Below are 22135 nucleotides of genomic sequence, written 5' to 3'. Positions count from 1 at the left end.
ATATTGAAGTCCTTTTTTACTATAAATCTTATGGTATTGAGATTTATGGTAAAAAAAAAAAAAAGGACTTAAATATTGATTTGTTTCTCACCCACACTTATCATATCACTTCTGAAGATATATATTTAACCACTGGAGAAAGAAAGTCATACACATCTGGGATGGCATGAGGGTGAGAAAATGATGAGAGAATTTTCATTTTTGGGAGAACTATTCCTTTAAAATGTGTATATGTGAGATATATTTCTTTAAAGCAAATGTCATTGTTTTAATATTTTTTCATATAATCAGAAGACATTCATACATCAAGTGTGGCTTAAGTGTCTGAATACTTTTTGAGGAGACTGTAAACAATATGTAACTTTGTTTGTGTGTATGTAGATCCAGGCTTGTTTACTTAGGAACAATCAGAGACAATGTGAAGTGGAAGAGGAAATGTGTCATTTGCAGCATGGACTTAAGACGGCACGCACTGAACAGGTTTGACTCACTGTTTATATGCACCACTATGGTTATTACTGTCTATATACTACTGTGATATAATAGAAGATTATACTGCTATATATTCATGGTTCAGATCATAAAAATATAAGAATATAACAGTGTATGATCTGCATCTAACCCTCACTGACTTGTCTCTCTCTCTTTCTCTGTCTGTGCTCAGTTAGTACAGGATATCTGCAAAAAACTACAGGAAAGTGTGCACCCTCTAAACTGCTATAATATACCAGAGGTGCAGTCAGACATCCTGCTTGCAGAGGAAGCATTACAACATGCAAAGACAGCTATTAGTGTATGAGCTTACACAAATTACATGATATATTTGAATGAAAAAATATTCAAAACCTGTACTATTTTCTAAAAGTAGTTTTTTTGTTTGTTTAACATTTCCATGGCAATATAGTATTGTTCTAAACTAAGTGAATAATCTACTGATCTTTGACTGTCCTTGTTCCTCAGTCTTTTGCAGGGCTCTATGAGTCGGGGAGGTCACCCTTTCGTGGTGACATGTTAAAATACATTCTCAATGACACGGCTAAAGCCATCAGGAGTGAGATCGCTGAGGAGATCCAGGTAAAGTTGAATCATGTTTCATGGGAGTGTCAATGGATAGTAATAACTATATATTTTGTACTTTGCTGATGTAGTGTTTTCTATGTAATGATAATTAGCACATTTATGCATTAAAAAGTCATTTTTTTATTGTCTTAAATGACCTACAGTGAATTTTAGGTACATATTTTATCAGTATGCGTTGCCTTGGAATCGCACCCATGACTTTGACATTGCTAGTTCCATGCAATACCAGATGAGCTCTAGAAATCGTTCAAGAGAATTAGATGGTATTAGAAATTAGTTTTGTGTTTGTGTATGTGTGTGTGTTCGTATGTACTCTGCAGGAACTTGCAACAGCAATGCTGCAGTCTGCCCAGTCAACCTGTCCCAGAATTGTCCAGAGGTCAAGTGTCAGTGAACAGCTGGCAGATCGCGTGGCCAAGAAAACACGTCAGGCAGCACACTTCATTCAGAACACAATGCAAGAGGCTGAGAACAGCATTAGGAACAAACTCAGGTGGGACACACTTGTACATGACTATAAATATACAGTAAACCTATAAATAAAGTGCATGATATCTGTCAAACAGATAGTCCTACTCCAAACTCACACCATTGGTTGAGCCAGTGTTGCTGTGTTGAACTGGTTGGGATGCTCAAACAAACTGAGCAATGTTTTGATAGCGTCACAGACTGTTACATTTTTTGGGATAATAAACATACAAATGTATACATATTGTTGTCTGCATATTAAGATGAGATAGGAAAATGTATTAAACACCAAATTACACATTTCTGTTTTTAATTCTGGTTTTTGTCCTTTAATGAGCTTAAAAATATATATATATTCCTTAATCCTGAATAATAATTTTCCTTACTATGTGCTTCTCTCTCTCTTTCTCAGTGAACTAAAACTGTCCATCAGCTTTTCTCTGGTGGAAAGTATTATTGATGAAGTTCTCAAGGACTTGTCACTGGCTCAGGAAAAATTGGTGAATGTTTGCATTCATGAATATGTGTATTGCGCACATGAGAGTTGTGTGTCTGTGTGTGTGTGTGTGTGTGTGTGTGTGTGTGTGTGTGTGTGTGTGCATGCGCGCACATGCTTGTGTGATATGTAACATGTATCTCTCCTGCTCTCAGGACAAGCACATGAGGGAGTTTTCCCAGTCCACTAATCCCAAGGCCAATGTTCCTCAGCTCAGAGTGATGGAGCATGAATTCCCCACAGATGATGTGAGGCCAGAGCACGTCTGCTACACTTAATCACAACTTCATATCTTGTATCTTATTTTGCACATAAGAATCAGTAAATTATATATTAAAGTGTTAAGCAAAGCCTAAAGTGGCTTATTTATTTTGCAAAAACTAGGCAAGGACAGAGGCAATAAACCAGACAACAACACCAATAATCAGAATAAACAATTGTTCTCCCAATAACATAGTGCAGTAGCTTAACTATTATCTGTTTACCGGAGCCAAGCAACATAGCTTGGTGCATTAATATACAGTAGGGTCCATAACGGCCGTTTTAAATCGCAAGCATTAGCAGCGCATGAGCAGAGTGTATTCTTTTCTGCACCCATGTTAAAAGGTTGCAGCATTCACATCGGAAGCATCAGAAGCACATCAGAGCGTAGTGTGAGCGTCGTGTGAACTGTAGTGCAAAGAGGGTTTCTGCTCCGATTCTATTTTTCCAGATCTGCACAAGCTCAATTAAAATGATAAAACACTGTTGATGAACAACATGAATGTAATTTGACACAAAAAAGTACAAATTACACAGAATAGGCATATATTTGTAGTCTAGTGTGTGTTTTATATGAAATTAAGCACACAGAAAAAAAGAAACACTTCCCAGATGTAAAATGACAAAAAAGAAATTAAATGATTTTAATTATATAGCTTAGCTTAGCTATATATAATTAAGCTATAGCTTAATAATATATTCTGCCTATTATATACCACTATACAGAGAGCAGGTCTAAAGGGTTAAAAGCAATACACATATACACAGCCAGGTGTACTGACAAACATAAACATACATGCGACAGCACGTGTGGTTCTTAAATTCAGAACTTAAATTACCTTGATTGATTGTGGAGAAACGAAGTGCTCATGATCCTCAACGTACATTTTATAAGGATTAATTAACAAAGACAAAATCATCGGATGTAGTTGTTGCTTTGGCTGTTGATGTAGAGTTCACTTTTTGTAGAGTGCGTCCTTGTTTTGATGAAGAAAGTATTCAATAGTTCTGTTTCATTCCTACTGACCACCAGAGGCAGTGTAAACGCTACTGGATTATCGCAGCGCCAGCCAGATAGGTCGAGAGAATATACCAACAAAGTCATGTAGTGACGTATGCTGAGCCCTGGGGGTTATAAACCACAGTCGCTCAGCACTCTGCCTCTTTCGCTTGCTCGCCTGGTTGAGATAGGTTGTTTTGGTTAAGTGATATATTGCGCTGTCAAGTGCAGCTTACAAGAGCAGTGAGATATTGTCCTCACAAGCTGTGTCAGGGCACATCTACACCACTTCAACAGATTTTAACACCCATTGCTTTTTGTCGGTAACACTCTGTACCTCTTGGTGCAATCCGGTGGCTGGTGTTTTCCGTGCTATAAGTTAACGGTCTCTCGTTGACATTATCATCATCCATTCAGTTGTTCTGAGCATTTTTCCTTGAATTTATGTGATTCAGCCATTTTATATATATATATTTTCTCTTTTTCATGAGGTATTTCTTGCCATTACCTGTCGGTTCACCTGGAGGAATCATATAATTATTATTTTCCTTCTTTTTGCTTCATTACCATCATTCTTGGTACTTAAATTCTTAAACTTAAATTCCAGCAGATTCCATTGGGGTGAGTCATGCTCCGGAAATAGAGCAGCCCATTGCAGCTTTGGTGGTGTCTCCTGATGAGGCTCTACGAGGGAATGTGCGATGTCCCAGTGCGCAATGTGGTCGCACAGATTCATTGCTAAAAAAGGCATACGAGTCTGTTGCCTACATAACTTATGCAGAAATCACAATCTGTCAGTTACTTCTTGCTGCCACCAGTACGCTAGAACCAGCAAATGTTGATCCCTTGATTTCACAGTTTCTGCAAACAGCTTTTTTGGGAATGGGCCATGTAACCCACGAGCTGGATAGTCTTGCAGACACGCTTCTGGCAGCCCGCCACCAAGTGTGGCTTGCCCAAGCATGGCTACCTGAGGACTGTAAGAAAACCTTGAGAGATCTTCCATTCGTTCCCGGGCATTGTTTTGGTCCTAATGTTCCGGAACTGTTGGAAAAGAAGGTAAAGCTGTCTGTGGCCACTCGTCAACTGACGCAGATGCAGCGCAACCCTACATTTAGGATGCCGGCAGTTCAGACCCGACATCGCTATGCCACACCGGCGCAATTTTTCCGCCAGCACACTACACCTTGGTCACAGCCCCCTCAAAGGCCTCGTGTTACTGAGAATGCTAGAGTTTTTCAACCACCTCATCGATATTTGCCAGGAGGACCCTGTCAGCATCCCCCCACGACCACTAAAATTCGCTCACATGGCGGTCGATTGTTTTTCAATAGAACAGATAGAGTACTGGAAGACAAACAGCAGAACCTTGGGTTTTGACGACTCTGAGCAGGGGATATACTCTAAAGTTTCGACGCCGGCCTCCCAGATTTTCAAGAATCATTCCTATGGTTGTCAGAGATGCAGTTTGTTCAATGGCCCTCTCTCTGGCATTTCGTTCACTGTTACAGAAGGGAGCCATAGAAAAAGTTAATCCCCTCATTCAGGGAGATGGGTTCTATTCAATATATTTTCTTGTTCCAAAGAAGGACGGTGGTTTCCACCCAATTCTCGATTTGGGGCATCTAAATTTGTTCCAGAAGGTCCTTCCATTTCGAATGCTGTGCACAGCCGGCATTCTTCGGTCTGTGGCAGCAGACAATTGGTTTGTAAGTGTCGACCTGAAAGATGCATAATTTCACATCCCAATTGCTGTTCATCACAGAAAGTTTCTGCATTTCAGTTTCCTGAATCAAGTCTACCTGATCAAGGTTCTACCTTTCGGTCTTTCCCTTGCTCCTCGCTTCTTCACAAGGTGTCTCCTCTTTGGATGAGCGGTATGTGTATTATGCCTTATCTGGACGACTGGCTTCTTTGTGCCCCCACAAAACAGCAGACTGTGCAAAACTCCAGACTACTTTTGAGACATGTGCAGAAGTTGGGTTTTTCTGTGAATGAGAAAACGAGCTGTCTGAGTCCAACACAGACCACTACGTTCATAGGAATAACCCTGAATTCCTGCCTAATGTCTGCCTCCCTGTCTCAGGAACGTGTGATGAACATTCTGCAACTCTTGGCTCACTTTCACCCGGGTGTGTCTTTGCAGTACCAGGTGGTCCTACGACTAATAGGGATGTTAAACGCTGCTACAGTGGTGATTCCCCTAGGTTTACTCCACCTCAGACCACTCCAGTTATGGAACAACAGTTTGCAGCTAGATCCCACCAGACATTTCCATAGACTGATTGTAATTTCTCACCATTGCATACGTGCGTTGAGGCAGTGGAGACATGTAGATTTGCTAAAGACAGGAGTTCCACTGGGTGTTGTTCCCTCTCTTCGGGAGTTGGTCACGACCGATGCTTCCCTCACAGGGTGGGGGCCAACATGGTATCAGAGGGGTATTTTCAGGCACTGGACACCGACCCAGGCCACAGAACATATCAACTTGCTGGAACTACGTGCAGTGTTCATGGCTTTAAAGTATTTCATGCCAGTCCTGGCAGGCCACCATGTTCTCATTCGTTCCAACAATACCTCAACAGTGTTCCATCTGAACCACCAGGGTGGCACGAAATCCCGCAGGTTTCTACAGCTTACTCACGAGATCCTGACATGGTGCCAGCCTCGACTCGCTTCACTGAGGGCAGCTCATATTTCAGGAGCATTTAATCAGACAGTGGATGCTCTTTCCAGGGATCGAGTACATCCAGGAGAATGGAGACTTCATCCAGATGTTGTGCAGGAGATCTGGCAACGATTTGGAAGAGCAGAGGTGGATCTTTTTGCTTCAGAGATGACCACTCACTGTCGTCTATGGTTCGCAAGGACAGAAGTGTCCAGTCCCTTGGGCCAGGTCTCACGAATGGCCAAACTGCCTATTACATGCGTTCCCACCAATCCCTCTGTTATGGGAGGAATTACACAGGATCTCCCTGTGCAAGCACAGAGTGCTACTCGTGGCACTGCGATGGCCAGCCAGACCATGGTTTCCTTTGTTGCTAAGACTTCTGTCAGGCAGTCCATAGAAGCTTCCCCCCAGGAAGGACCTCCTCTCCCAGCTGGAGGCCATCATCTGGCACGCGGATCCAGCTCTGCAGCTTTGGGTCTGGCCATTGGGTTAAATCCTTCTCTGGAACATTGTAATCCTGTGGTTATTCACACAATCTCCAATGCTAGGGCTTCTTCCACACGACAGATTTATGCTTCCTGTTGGAGGCTTTTTTCTGCATGGTGTGAGAAGCAGGGGCTCGATCCGGCAACGTGTGACATTCCGAGGATCTTAAGCTTTCTTCAACATTTACTGGAGGAGGGCAAAACGGCTTCCATGTTGAAAGTGTATGTCGCTGCAATTTCTACATATCATGTTCCAATTGGGGGATTTTCTCTTGGATCTCACAGTCTTGTCTGCAGTTTTCTGAAGAGTGCACGCCATCTGAAGCCTGCTCGGAATCCTCACTTTCCCATGTGGGATTTGCCACTCATGCTTGCATTCCTTTGCTCATCCCAGTTTGAGCCTTTGCAAAGCATTGACATTAAATGTTTAACCTTGAAGACTGCTTTTTTGTTGGCTATTGCGTCTGCGAAACGAGTCAGTGAGTTGCACGTGCTGTCCGTTAGCGAATTGTGCTTGTGTTGGTTGATGGATAAGTCCCGGTTGGTCCTACGACCCAATCCTTCTTTTCTTCCAAAAGTCCTTCTTCCTCAGTTCATAAACCAGTACATTGAACGGGCTTCTTTTCAGAGTTCTTCAGGGTCTGATTCAAGTGCTCAACTTTTGTGTCCTGTTTGTGCCTTGAAGTGTTATGTGGACACTACTGCTCAAATTAGACACTTAAAATGTGAAAGCCCTCACGAGTCTGCAGCTGTAGTTACAATGTAGTTGCGATGGTGCTCTGCTCACGTCTAGCTCAAGCAATGTGAAATGGGTGTAAGTCTGAGACCATAATGAAAATGTTTATTTTTTTGCATTCTGTTCTTAAAGGAATAAGTCACCCTAAAATTAAAATTCTCTCATCATTTACTCACCCTAATGCTTCCCAGATGTGTATAACTTTCTTTCTTCTGCAAAACACAAACAACATTTTTCTAGAAGAATATCTCAGCTCTGTTGGTCCTCACAATGCAAGTGAATGGTGACCAGACATTTCAAGCTCCAAAAAAATCACATAAAGGAAACATAAAAGTAATCCATATGTCTCCAGTGGTTGTGGTATGTCTTCAGAAGCAATATAATAGGTGTGAGTGAAAAAGATCCATATTTAAATCCACTTTTCACTTTCACTATCACGTTCAAATTCTTTCACATTCTGAAAATGAACATTAACAAAAGGGATTGCATTGCTTCAGAAGACTTGGATTAAACCAATTAAGATTGAAAAGGTATGACAACCATTCACTTGCTTTGAATAGACCTACAGAGCTGAGATAATCTTCTAAAAATCTTTGTGTTCTGCCAAAAAAAAAGAAAGTCCTACACATCTGGGAAGGCATGAAAGTGAGTAAATTATGAGATTTTACATTTTTGGGTGAACTATACCTTTAATATAAACTGTTTCATTACAACTTATATTATAAGCATCACAATTTGAATGTGATGCTTATTGAAAAATGTACATTTGAATTTCAGAATTGTTTAGTGTTTATGTCTCCGTTTGCCTTAATGACAGCATGCACTCATGCCACTCAATCTTATCCCAGCATAATTTGAGAACATTCAAAAGAGTATCTTTAGTACTTCAATGGAAGCAAGGAAATCTCACTTCTTTGTACAAAGTAGTTAACATGGTAAAAGTCTCAAATATGTCACATTGGTGATCTGATTGAACCTAAAAAAAATCTTAAATATTTCTTCATTTAATGTCATAACTTTTTCAAAATCAGAAAACTTGAATTCCAGGTTTGAATGAAAAATATCACACATTTTTTAATGTGGTCTCAGACTTTTGGACCTCGCTATACAATTAGATTATTTTCCTACCAGAGCAATTTATCAGATGTACTTTGATCAAATCAGTTCTGTATGTCCTGTTTAAGTGGGACATTTGAGGTTAATCATATGCAAATCTGTGTATTAATTAATTAATTATTCATTTTTGTTCTCTCTGTCTATGTTCTCAGTATGTCCCCGTCATCTGGAGAAGCAGCGTCAACTCACGTAGCATCCGTCCCGCCCCTTCAATAAAAAGTAGGTCCCTTGTGTCCTGATGGCGAGGAGAGTTGCTTGCTAAGAAATAGTTTCACCTCTTGCAGTCTGTCAAATGCTGTGCCTCTGCTTTTCTCCTCCCAAATCAAATTTCATTGGATGTAGCTAACATACTAGTGACATCATAGCTTGGTGTTACTGGCAAAATGATTGGCTATAACAAACCCTCACACCACGCACCACAGCTGCTGAGGTCAAAGGTTATGTTCAGATCTGTTTAATCATGCAATCATCGATGATGTCAGAACCGCAGATGTCAGAGTGTTGACGATGCTCTTATTTTAGCTAAAACCAGCATATTTAAACAGTGATTTATGGTTGTATAGACCTCACAATATTGTTGTGATGTCACAAAGTGGCAAAACTCATCAATATTAATTAGGTTATGTGCAGATAAAATAAAATAATCTTTTACTGCAAAGACAAAATGTGGTACCCACATGTCCCACCTGTAAGTGATGCCTAGGCTTGGAATGCAAAAGTAAATTATATACAGAATGTTCATGTTGCTTTTTCGGTACAAAGAAAGCGCAAAGTGTCCAGGTTTAGTTCATATATATGGTCCAGAATCTTGCCCTTATTTACACATTCAAACTGCTGCATCGCACCAGGATTCACGTCAATGACACCAAATGCAATTGGTTCCATTTCAAATTTTCAGTGAATATTGACTTAAATTTCAGGCACAAGAGCCATTTAGACTACTTATATAGTGCTACTATGGTGCATTTTTGGAGCTTGACAGTGCCCCAACCTATTCACTTTCATTGCATGGACGAAAGCCACATCAACATTCAGCACTTCTTTTGTGTTCCACAGAAGAAAAAAGTAATTCGGGTTTAGAAAGAAATTATGCAAATAAATTATTCCAAAAGAATTATGCAGTATTCTTTTCTCTAATTACAGAAATCTGGTTAGTTAATCTGACTTCTTGACCCCATTTCCACCTGGTATTACAAAGTGTCTCGGGTAATCAAATCTGGTGTTTTTTTCCTTTTAATGCCGCTTGTAACTAGTAAAGTTTAAACTCGTGTTTTAGCACTGCAGTTTATTGACAGGTGAGGGGTGGCACTTCACTGATGCATTCAGGACGGATTAGCATTTACACCTCAAATGTGATGTGGTCGCATGCATTTTTGACCACATTTGTATCTGTTTTTTGTTATATGATTACAAATAGTTTTAGATCCCATTTAGACCTGTATTTAGAGTGCTGACTACATGTGATCGGATCACCCGAAATTGCATCTTAATACCAGGTGTAAACGGGGTCCTTGTGTTGCTGTGTGAGATTGTGTGTGTGTGATACAGTAGTAGTGTTACAGTGTGACAGTAAGAGCTTGCATTGTTGTTTGAAATGGTGTCGGTGTGAGCTGGAACCCCCTCATGGGATTTCCCCTCCCTGTCTAATTGCTCATCACTCTGTGCTGTGCCAGTAGGAGACGAGTGGGGGTTTGAATTAGGGAGGTTCCACCCTGTCTTTAGACTAGATATAATGAGCTGTGTAACACACTACTGGCAGCAGCTAACTGGAGCATAGCCCTGTTACTCTCACACCACTGTGCCTCGCAGACACAGGGAGGGGGCCACCCGCTTACAACCATGACACAGCCCCTCCTCCGGTCTTCCACCCTCCTCTTCCTCGCCTCGTTGGGTGAACTTCACAAAACCTGTCCAGGTGTCAAGAGCATGTCCATACATACAACCTATTTTTCACCTCAAAAAACAAAACAAAAACAAAACATAATGAAGCCTATTATGATGATCATTGTGACTTATTTTCATGTCTAATATGAACATTTCCCCCCAGTTCTCCTCACTGGAATGCAATAAATATTTTTCTCATTACTGCAATGCCAGAAATGATTATATATTATTTAAATTGTAAAGTATTTATACATATTGGTATCATTTGTTGTACTGCCCTGAATTTATGCTGATTTAAATAAAAATAAAAAAATAATATCCACTGAGCACTGGTCCTAATAAATGGTCCTAATAAAGTGCCCGGCATGATCTTCTGTTGTTGTAGCCCTTTCGCCTCAAGGTTCGACATGTTGTGCATTCTGAGATATTATTCTGCTCACTACAATTGTACAGAGGGGTTATCTGAGTTACTGTAGCCTTTCTGTGAGCTCGAACCAGTCTGGCCATTCTCATTTGACCTCTCTCTTCAACAAGGCATTTCTTTCCGCAGAACAGCCACTCAATGGATGTTTTTTGTGTTTGGCACCATTCTGAGTAAACTGTATAGACTGTTGTGTGTGAAAATCCCAGGAGATCAGCAGTTAAAGAAATACTTAAACCAGCTTGTCTTGCACCAACAATCATACCACGGTAGAATTCACTAAGATCACATTTTTCCCGTTCTGATGGTTGATGTGAACATTAACTGAAGCTCCTCACCTGTATTTGCATGATTTTATGCATGCACTGCTGCCAAATGATTGGCTGATTAGATAATTGCATGAATAAGTAGGTGTAGAGTTATACTAATAAAGTGATTGTTGAGATTTAACTGTAATTTAGAGGGAAAACAAACTACAGAAATTTAAATATAATCACCATTGAAAATAAAGGGAATTGCAAAAGAAAGAAACAAACATTTGGACAGATTACGGTAATGAGAGATAATTTAAAGGGGAAAATGTGCTTAATTGTGATGATAATAATGTCAGAGTAAAAATACTATATTATAGAAATTAAGTTACAGTATAATGAGAATCACCATTTAGATTCATTTGAATTAAAATAAAAACAACAAAAAAAAACATCCGGAAACATTATGGCAATGTGGGGAAATTTAGGGGGTAAATGTACTTAATGAAAATTGTCATGAAAATAATGTAAAAATAATGTTGATGCAAAAATACTATATTATAGAAATTAAGATGAGAACAAGAAATCACCATTAAGCATAATAGGAATTATCAATAAAACAAAAACAAAAAACAACCAGACACATTACAGTAATGAGGGGGCATTTAAGGGGAAATGTGCTTGATTCACATGAAAATAATTTTAGAGCAAAAGTACTACAATATAGAAATTAAGATAAAATGAGAATCACAGTTGAGAATAATTGGAAATACAACAAAAAAATAAAAACATCTGAAAACATTATGGTAATGAGGGGACATTTAGGGGCTAAATATATTACATTTACATTACATTTATGCATTTGGCAGATGCTTTTATCCAAAGCGACTTACAGTGCAATTATTACAGGGACAATCCCCCCGGAACAACCTGGAGTTAAGTGTCTTGCCAAAGGACACAATGGTGGTGGCCGTGGGGTTAGAACCAGTGACCATCTGATTAACAGCCCTGTGCTTTAGCCACTACGCCGCCACCACCACTTTATATAATTGTCATAATAATAATGTCAGGGCAAAAAGTATATTATAGAAATTAATGTATAATGAGAATCACCTATGAGAATAATGGGATTTACCAAAAAAAAAAGATTAACATCCTGACGCATTACGCAATGAAGGAAAATTTAAGGGGAAATGTGCATGAACATAATACCACAATGCAAAAAGTCTACATGGTTTTAAATGTTCTTTATAAGTAAAATTTTCTTTATAAAAAGTAATATTTTCTTTCTTTCTTTAATTTGTTGTTTTTTTGGTTGGTGGGGATGACCTGTGTCGTCATGTGGATTTCCTGAACCTGCACTGTCCAGTAATTCTTGTCTCTAGTTTAATCTTCATTTTCATGTTCTGTTTTTCCACTTCTAACCATTCAATCCTTCTCTCTTTTCCTCTGCTTCATTTCTGAATATTCATCGCTCTCTTTCTCCATACTGTTTCTCTCAATATCCCTGTCCATTTCCTCCTCTCTAGAGAGATACACATATTATACAGGATTTGGTGGCACCCCTCCCTCACTATCTCCCTCTGTTGTCCCTTATTTCCTTCCTCTCACTCTCTCTCTGCAGGTTTGTTAGATATAGAAGGCGAACAGCAGGCGCGTGTGGCCACACATCCCCAGCAGAATGTAGAGGAGCGAATGGGAGGAGGGGGAGGGCCTCAGATCTCCAGAGTAGCAACGGAGGAGAGGAGGCGGGCCCTGTCGTTGTCGTTGGTGACGGGGCTGTCAGTCACATCGGCAGGCCAGCTGAAGCCAAGAAGCCCCTCCTACCTGGGGAGAGAGGCGGATGCTGCTGCCGCTCCTGCTGCTGCTGCTCCTGCTGCTGCCGCTCTTAGCAACAGAGAGCCCCGGCGCTCGGAGCCAGCACCTCCTCAGCCCCCTATGGACCTGCCCATCGATGGCCACACACTGAGGCACTACACTCGCTCCAGGCCCCGACCCAACCGCCAGAACAGGCAGCCTCCCACCAGAACGCAGGTAAGACAGGGCTACGGGCGTATGGGAGGGTCGGGAACTGAGAAGAAAGGATAATTTGTGAGGGATGGAATGAATGTTAGAGGAGCCGGCTCAGACAGGGAGAGATGGAGGCAGAGTTGGGGATGCTGGTGATTGAGAGAGCACAGAGTGGGAGAGAAAGATGGGGGGAGGGAGGGAGAGAGAATTGGAGGCTGCTTTCTGTTGGCAGTGCTCAGGTTGGTTCATCCGCCGCAACACAGGCTGTGTCAGAGGCTTGCAGCACCTCCAGGCTCTTGCTTTCTCTCTCCATCTCTCTCTCTCTGCCCGTCTCCTTCACTTCATCCTCTAATTTGTATCCTTTATCTCAATTATAATGCTCCAATATGTAGCGAGAGACACTTGGAGAGAGGGGGATGCTGTGGTGGGTTATGAATTTTTGGGTGTGTATCCTCATTGCCATTTTCAATGGCAGCGTGTTTCTATGTGCTTGTGATTCTCAACGGGGTGGTGTGTGTATGTCAGAATGGGGCACAGTCTCTTTCCAGTGGTTATAGGTGGTTGTGCTTGGTGTGACTATTGTAGCATCTTATTATTAATGTGTATATATATCAAGGAGGGTTTCTCTCTCTGTGTCCCTCTCTCTCTCTCTCTCTCTCTCTCTCGCTCTCTCTCTTTCATTTCATCTCTCTCATCCTTCTGTCATTAGGAATGGAGGATCCCTCTATTCATGGCATTCCACGGTGTAGTGCAAGGGTGTGGGATCGAAATCATTTATTCAGTAGCTGTGTGTGTGTGTGTGTGTGTGTGTGTGTGTGTGTGTATGAGGTCTGTACATCTACATTCATCCTCGTTAACTGGTATGTTGTACGGATCACCTGGTGTAGCTTGACATCTATGAGTGTTTAAAGGAAGAAACTGATTGATGTGTGTGTGTGCTGTCTTGGTTGTGCATGCTCAGCCCTTGATCAAAGGTTGCTGTGTGTGGTTGCACTGGCACATGCATCTCCTGCGATTCTATTGAGCCGGTCATGTTTTTCCTATGGATTCACACTCTTGTGTAATATGACATACTCACTGCAGTGTTTTCATTATGTGTTTCAGATAGAGAGACAGATAGAGAGATAAGAAAGAAAGGTGGATTATGTATTTATTTCCTCATATTTGTGTGTATCAGTAACATCCTGGTATCCTTTAAATGGTCACTTGGTAAATGGTTGCCATAGCGATGGGTTTAACGGTATTCTGAATTGTGACTGCTCACACACATGCCTGTACACTATTGTGTGTCTAATTTGCTCCTATGGCATGTGGCCTTTTTATTGATGCCTCTATTGTGTGTTTGTCTATTAGTAAATTATGCAGATAAGGATGGCATTGTGACCTCATAATTGGATTTTGTGTTCCATTGTAATCGTGACACTTCTGTGTGATTGTTAGGGATTTATTCATAGATACGTTGATATGTTGATAACCATATTTGAAACATACCTATTTTATTTAATTGCCACAGAGTATTTACCTCTATTTTGCCAAATTTACCCATGTATATGTATTTTAAATGTAATTTTTTATATTATTCTTTTTCAAAAAATATTATTGTGGCAGTGCCATGGCACAATGATGCTACCAAAATGTTTAAAATGTTTATAAATTACCATTTTCATTTACTGTAGTATTTACAGTCATGGAGCACTCTATTAGAAACACCTGTACACCAACTTTTTCATGTGATTATCTAATTAACAAATCGTGCGACAGCAGCGTATGTATAAAATAATTCAGATACGGGTCAGGAGCTTCATTTAATGTTCACAACCAACAGAATTGGGAAAAATGTGGTCTCAATGATTTCGACCATGGCTTGACTGTTGGTTCCAGACGGTCTTGAAATGTATTGTTAATTCAGCATTAAAGAAATTAAACTTCTTGCAGAGAGTTTTACTGTGCTGACTGTTATTCACTTTTAAGCTCAGCAATTTATCATCATGCAAAAACGCTCTCCAAGAAGTTCCGGATCTTAATTTATTTGAGAATTTCATCTCCCATTCATACCACCACTAAAAAAACTATTTTTGGTAGTTGACTACTCAACCACCCTGATATATCCCTAATACTGTTATGTGATGTCATTGTCTATGTAAAAGAACTGAACCTGTTTTTGTGTTGTCACGATGACCAGCATGTGTGAGAATCATGCTGAATGTTGTCATGGCTACCTGTTGGAAAGTACCAGTTGCTATAGACAGTTACTGAAGTTGGTACCCTCATGCAATCAGACTCAAAGACAAAGGCTATCATATCCAGATACAATCACTGATGTTAACTTAATTCAGTATACTGTGTATCCATGGCTACAGGTGTGTGTGTGTGTGTGTGCGTGTGTGTGTGCATCTATAATTTGGAGACAAAAATGAGCTACAGTAAATCGTACAAAAATGTCCCTTTGTGTGTATTTCTGAGGTCATTTTGCAGTCAGGCAGGATAGAGTCTCTCTCGAGATTAGAGAGATGGGCACAGAGGGGTAAAAAACTACTGTTATTTTATCAGATCACCTGTGTGTGTGTGTGGGTGTGTGTCCATATCGTATGGGGTGATACTCCTTGGCTGGTGAAAATCCAATGACAGGTGTTGCCTCAAGCAGAAGCGTGTATGATTCTATAAGAGATGATGCCAAGACGGTCAAAAGTGTGTATCTTTGGAGTCACGTGACGCCATGCGAGGATCGGTTGTGTGAATGGCGAGCTCTGTGAACTTTGCTAGTTTTAACACTTTTTAATGAAATTAATGTTGAGATTCAATAAACTCTGTTTCATAACTGCTCTAGGAGGACAATATGTCAAATAATTCAAAATAAAAGACACTTAAGTGCTCAAGCTAATACCTCTGAAAGAGCCGCTAGCCAAGGAGTGTTAGGGAATTTGGTTAGGGAAATGCGGCGAGAGTTGCTGGGCATGTTGGCCATGCTGACGAAGGTCATTGCTGACTTGGAGGTTCTGACTGTGATACGTCGATTGATCACTGCCATGGAGGCGAAGTTCTCTGAGATTGTTACAAGAAAGGGGGATGTCGAGAAATGGATCGATTATCTGGATTCATCAGAGAAGGAAATATCTGCTAACCCGTTAGCAACCAAGGTGGAATTGGAGCATATCTGGGGGAAGTTGGAGGACATGGAGAACTGTAACCGACGGAATAATGTCCAAATTGTCTGAGGCCGAAGAGGGTCGGGATATGGTGAAATTCCTGGATGGGCTTCTTCCGAATCTCAACATAATAGGCCATAAGCTGGAAATCGAGCAAGCTCACATGGTTCTGGCATAGAGATCTGCGGAGGGAGACAATCAATTCTGGCCAGATTTCTGAGATCATCCGATAAAGATCTTGTGTTATGCAAGGCGAGGAGTAAAGGAAGGCTTTCTTGGAAAACCACAGCATTTTCTTTTTCCCAGACTTTGCAAATTAATCAAGAGAGAAACAAGAATGAATCAAGCAATGCAAGAAACTTTTACATCAATGGAAGGTCACTTTTGCACTGATGATCCCGGCCAAATTGAAAATAGATGCTAAGGTGGGCTGTAAAACATTCACATACCCACAGCATGCAAAGTCCTTCATAGAGTCAATGGAGTAAATCACTTTGTGATATTCACTTGCAGCCGAATGGACCGGCTCACAGATCATTCACACTCCTTTTATACACATGAAAAATGTAATTCAGAATGTGGATGTACGCTCCATTAAATTATAGAGAATGTAAGTATTATTATTCATTTTCATCTACCGACACACAAATCATGGCTAGTATTAACAGTGATTGCAGTGGCATGCATTTCACTTCTACTGGTGAAATTTGATTAAAAAAAAAAGAAAATACATTAATTTATTGAAACACAAAAAAATTGAACCAAAAATATAAAAAATTCTAATTACACATTAAACTAAATGAAAATATAACCAAAATAATGAAGTGGTCAAAAAAATCATACAAAATCCAAGCATTTTCCACCGGCCCCTTTGCAGTGACTTAAAAATCACTCTACGACAACAGGTGGAAAAATAACAATACAAATTAGATATAAATACATCAATTGTACATATAAACATAATAATAATAATAATAATAATAATAATAATAATAGAAAAATAAACCATGATGGCCTATAGAAGGTTTAACACAAATATCATTTATTTTTATTTATACACATAAATAGATGTATGTTCCACTAACTTTTCAGAGTTTGGACATTAACTTTATTGTCACCTGCAGGTGAAATCTCTAAACTGCAAATGCCGGAACTGAATATGAACTTTGCGCTGAGTTAGTAAGTTAGTAAGTGTTAGTATTGAAACGTCTGAGCGCAATGACCTATTCCTCAGGAAAATAGCAAATTGCACTTTGCACTACTTCATTAACATATATTAAGATTAAGATTCAACTTTATTGTCATTGTGCAGAGTACAGGTACAGAGCCAATGAAATGCAGTTGTTTTCACATATCCCAACTAAGTTGGGGTCAGAGCGCAGGGTCAGCCATGAAACAGCGCCCCTGGAGCAGATAGGGTGCTCAAGGGCCCAACAGTGGTATCTTGGCGGCGCTGGGGCTTGAACCCCCGACCTTTCGGTCAGTAACCCAGAGCCTTAACCGCTGAGCCACCACTGGCATGAAAACTATTCTTTGAATTAGAACTCTCACAAAAATTGGATAAGACATAGCACACAATCGTAACACATAGGGCTGCGCTTTGCACGCTTACAAAATGTCTCTTTTTGTGTTTCATGGAGAAAGTCAAAAAGGTTTGGAATTACATGAGGGTGAATAAATAGTGACATCATTTTCATTTTTGGTGGGTGAACTATTCCTTTAATCACTCTGATGTGCAGTTGTACATTTACATTTATGCATTTGGCAGACGCTTTTATCCAAAGCGACTTACAGTGCAATTATTACAGGGACAATCCCCCCGGAACAACCTGGAGTTAAGTGCCTTGCTCAAGGACACAATGTTGGTGGCTGTGGGGTTAGAACCAATGACTGTTCTGATTAACACCCCTGTGCTTTAGCCACTACACCACCACCACTCCAGATAGTTGTAGCTTTACCATGAGAGGGGCCAGTGGAATTCAAGCATCTGTCTTGAAATTACACATTTAGACAGGTCTGTTCAAAGTTTAACTGAAAGGTAAAGTCTCCTGCACAGAGACACAGTAGCTGGCATAAGAAAGAACACGGTGTTCACTCTGTCTCTCTGTATCTCTCTGTATCTCTCCTTCTTTCCTCCTAAATTTAAAGGGGAGCCATAACTGCAAATCCACCACGGTGTACACAGAGTCATGAGTCATGACGTGAGTCGGACATCTTTGATCAGTTTGTCAGCTTTGTACTTTAATGCTGATCTGAGAAGAGCTTCATCAGAGCCTTATGTGTCACTTTTACAAGAGCTTAAAGGGTCAGCTTGAAGGTATAATTATATTAGTTATATTATATTACTCACCCTCATGTTGTTCCAAACCTGTCTGACTTTCTTTCTTCTATGGAACACAAAAGGAGATGTTAGGCAGAATGTCAGCATCAGTCACCATTCACTTTCATTGTACAGAAAATGAATGAAGTTGAATGCAATGAAGGTGATTGTTGACTAATACTATTTTTGTTTTCCATGGAAAATGGGTTTGGAACAACATGAAGGTCAGTAAATCATGACATAATCTTTATTTATGGGCAAACTATCCCTATAGCTCTTCAGGTATTATTATCCATATCTGGTACTACTATTGGAATGAATTGTACATGATTTGTAAAAGCCTGTTTATGAAATGAATTTGCTATTAGTAATTAAATAATTAATATGTAAATGTATGTGGACATCTTATTTAGAATTGTAACAAACCCAGTAGGCCAGCCCAAAGGCTTTGTTTTCTGTTATTAATATGTAATTATGCATAAGCTGTTTGGTTGCGCTGTTTTGTAGGAGAATATAATTGTGTGTTATTAAGATTGTGGGAAACACCTTTCCCTTGTGCCTCCTCACACAACAGGGCACCTTCTCTCCTTAATTTTTTGAAGATGGAGTGATGTGTGCATTACCTTCTCATTGGCTGAGAGGTGGTAAATGATTTATAATCCTTTCTCAGGCAGTGTGCAGTCCCTTATTTGCATATGGTTGCTATAGCTTTGCAGTGGTCTCTCTTTCTCTCCATCTTCCTCTCTCTCTCATTCTGCAATACCCGAACTGTCCAAAGTCTTCGCAGTCTGTGCAGCTGCAGAAAACGGGCAAAAGACACAGACCGGGAACCCTGTATTTTTGTGTTGAATCTTATGCTACTGATCTGGCACAATTTTACAGTAAACATGAATCCTAAATTGACAGTATTTACTTCCTTAATACACGTTCCTGGTCTTATTGTGAACAATTATTCTCTGAATGTTATTCCAAAGAGAATGTTTGTCTTCACAATCTTTCATCAAAATGTAATAACATGCTCCGCCTCTTAAACAACTTTCCTTTTTTGGCTGATGTCACTGATCCCTTTTATTTTTCAACCCCTCTCCTCCAGTCACCTGTCTTATAAAGACCACTTTTTGGATCCAATCAGTTATTTTCTCCAAAAGCCTCCAAAGACTCCAAGAAATGATGCAGAACTAATTTCTCTATTTCTAGATTTCTAAAGTTTTCTTGTTTGTTTTTTCTTTTTCCCTAGTTGTTTCTGAACCACTAGCAAAGCCAAATAGAATTTTAAAAACTTTCCCCCCATCATTCAATGTTCGTTCAAACAGGTAACAAAATACAATCACTTGCTCAACGTCTCTGAAACAACTTTCCTTTTCAACTGACATCATGAATCCCTCTTATTTTTCAATCTTACAACTAGGGTTTTTCGATTTTTTTTTTTTTTTTTTCCGATTAATTCGAATTTCAGTTTTTACATATTGATTACACGTCGGTTTCCTAACTTTTCTTTTTACCCGTGATAAAGAGTTAGTTACGCGAGAGTTATGGTAACTTGAATATCAAATCATAAAGATTTATAGGCAATATATGGGAGAAATTAACATCCACCACTCCTTCTTTTACCATGATGATTCCAATAGATTGCTGTTCTGTGACTTGTTTCAAGTGTTCTGCATCTATAATCAATATTTGGGAAGTGATCATTTTGACAAACTTTGCTCATTGAATTGTAATGATAAATCATTTCCTATTGCTGCGCTGCTCTGTGTGAACCGCTAGAGGGCGCCACGTGTCCTGGACTCTTTCTGCAGGGGTTTATGATTCTAAATTGTTTGATATAAAATGAGTAGGCCTACTTTTTAGATGAATTTGATCAATTCTTGACTTGGTTTGGATAAAAAGGAATATATATTGGCTAAGAATATTTTGCAGAATGCTTATTTTATTCTATTATTTCTGAACATCTGGGTTTGTTAGATTTTAATTTATTTTACATTTGCATCATGTTGACAACTTCCTGTGTGGTGCACCTTTTTTCTTTTGTGAATTTTTATTGCACACCTATAATGAAAAGTACTTTGATTTCTTTAACCAGTTTGCCTTGCATTGTAATAAAGAACATGTTATTTGAGTACATTTAAAAGACAAAAAATGGAATCATCCATCCATCCAGGTTTAAAAAAAAAAAAGAAAAGTGTTTTGCCATATTGCCCAGCCCTACTTCCAACCACCTGATATATACAGACTATTTTACATGACGCAAGCAATTTCCGATGGATCAAGTCCCACCCTACATTTCTACATCTCTCTGAATTTTTCACTTGGAAATACTTCACATTACAGAAGTAAAATAGGTAGTGTATGGCATTTCACATTGACTTTAAGGCCTAGCAGAATTTCACACAAGACAATGAGGTAGGGTTTGGTTCTCTCATGGGATAGCACAAGCAAATGTGCCTGAAGACAGATCAATGGCAAACAAAAAACCTGCCTTGACTTCTAACACAGTCTTTATAATCCCATGTTTAATGTATGTGTATGGATGCATGTGCATGAGCAGGACAAAAACTCTAGGGCATAAACTCAAGAGTTCTTTAGAGCTCACCTTATAAACTCAAACAAAAGCTTTACAAAGTATGCACAACATGATTTACACAAGTACAACATGTACCTGGAGCAACACTCTTTGTTGTTTGTTGCATTAGAATCAGCACATTTGGAGTTTTATAAAAACATAACCCTAGCCACAAATGACACCCACAGACACATACATTAGTGGCATCAAATCTTAATCATAAATCTTTTTTGTCAAGTAAGCTAAATATCCTCAAGCAAATCTGTATATTTTGTATATTTCATATATTTAATTTCTGAGTAATGTCTGTGAAATAATAAGTAATTATTACTTTTGATTAACAGAAATTCTGAACACAAAGTCTACACACATTTCTATTAATTTGTTTGGTGTTTTCTCTACAGCCAATATAATTATTTTTTCCACAACAATATATTATTGTAGAATCATCTATTTCAAATACCACCCCTAACAGAATGTAAAAACAAAATGAAATCTGATTGGTTGCTTTACATGTGAGTCATACAGACCCTTCCTGTTTAATTCCTTACCCTAATTCTAACCTTAACACGAACTAACCACTAAATTAGAGAGTGATGATTACTGATTTTATTGTAATGTTTTTCCAGGATCAACAGGGACATAACATGCTTGTGTAAATCATGTTAAAATGCATACAAATGATCTTCAATTTATTCCTTTAGGGCAAAATAGTTTCACATTTTCACATGCAGTTTTAATTGGTCAAATGACCTTGTGTCTGTTTGTATATGTGCAGGAGCAGGCCACTGAGAGTGAGAATGAGGCCAATGAGAACATGGGGAGGGTTGATGAAGGTGTAGAAGAGTTCTTCACCAAAAAGATAATTGCTGATGACCCCCTGTGAGTACGCAACACACAAACTCACAGTAAAGGCATGCAGAGATGTTCATGTTTATTAAAATATTTTACTATGGGTAGTTTAAATTGTCCATGGGCTTTTTCTTTAAAAAATTGAATCAAGATTTTAGGCTAATATTTATATGGCTATAGAGGGGAAAGTGGTCTGTATATATTATCAACTGATCATTTTAAATAGTCCTGTGGTGTGTGACAATTGATTTTTTTTAATGGACAAATATCCCAAGTAGCAATTAGCATTCCTGATAATTGCTAAATTAAAAAATGTTTAAATTGACGTAAACTTGCATGAGATGAAGACTCTAGTCATATCAGTCTTAGAGAAAA

At 39.3% G+C, this 22135-nt stretch overlaps 1 protein-coding gene across 1 annotated transcript in view; it reads left to right on the top strand.

Moving 5' to 3' along the window:
* The window catches only part of carmil2 (capping protein regulator and myosin 1 linker 2), a 63953-nt gene that overhangs the window by 26822 nt on the left and 14996 nt on the right, over positions 1-22135 (top strand). Inside the window, exons 24-32 of the mRNA XM_052152795.1 lie at positions 382-480; positions 665-793; positions 961-1074; positions 1401-1573; positions 1961-2048; positions 2200-2292; positions 8466-8532; positions 12494-12903; positions 21687-21790. Coding sequence (XP_052008755.1) covers positions 382-480; positions 665-793; positions 961-1074; positions 1401-1573; positions 1961-2048; positions 2200-2292; positions 8466-8532; positions 12494-12903; positions 21687-21790 — 1277 coding nt within the window. The remainder of the gene's footprint in view (positions 1-381; positions 481-664; positions 794-960; positions 1075-1400; positions 1574-1960; positions 2049-2199; positions 2293-8465; positions 8533-12493; positions 12904-21686; positions 21791-22135) is intronic.

Source organism: Xyrauchen texanus, chromosome 21 (assembly GCF_025860055.1).
Source record: "Xyrauchen texanus isolate HMW12.3.18 chromosome 21, RBS_HiC_50CHRs, whole genome shotgun sequence".
In the NCBI taxonomy this organism is placed as follows: Eukaryota; Metazoa; Chordata; class Actinopteri; order Cypriniformes; family Catostomidae; genus Xyrauchen; species Xyrauchen texanus.
Note: the sequence above shows the minus strand (reverse complement) of the source record. Positions and strands in the feature narration are given on the sequence as shown.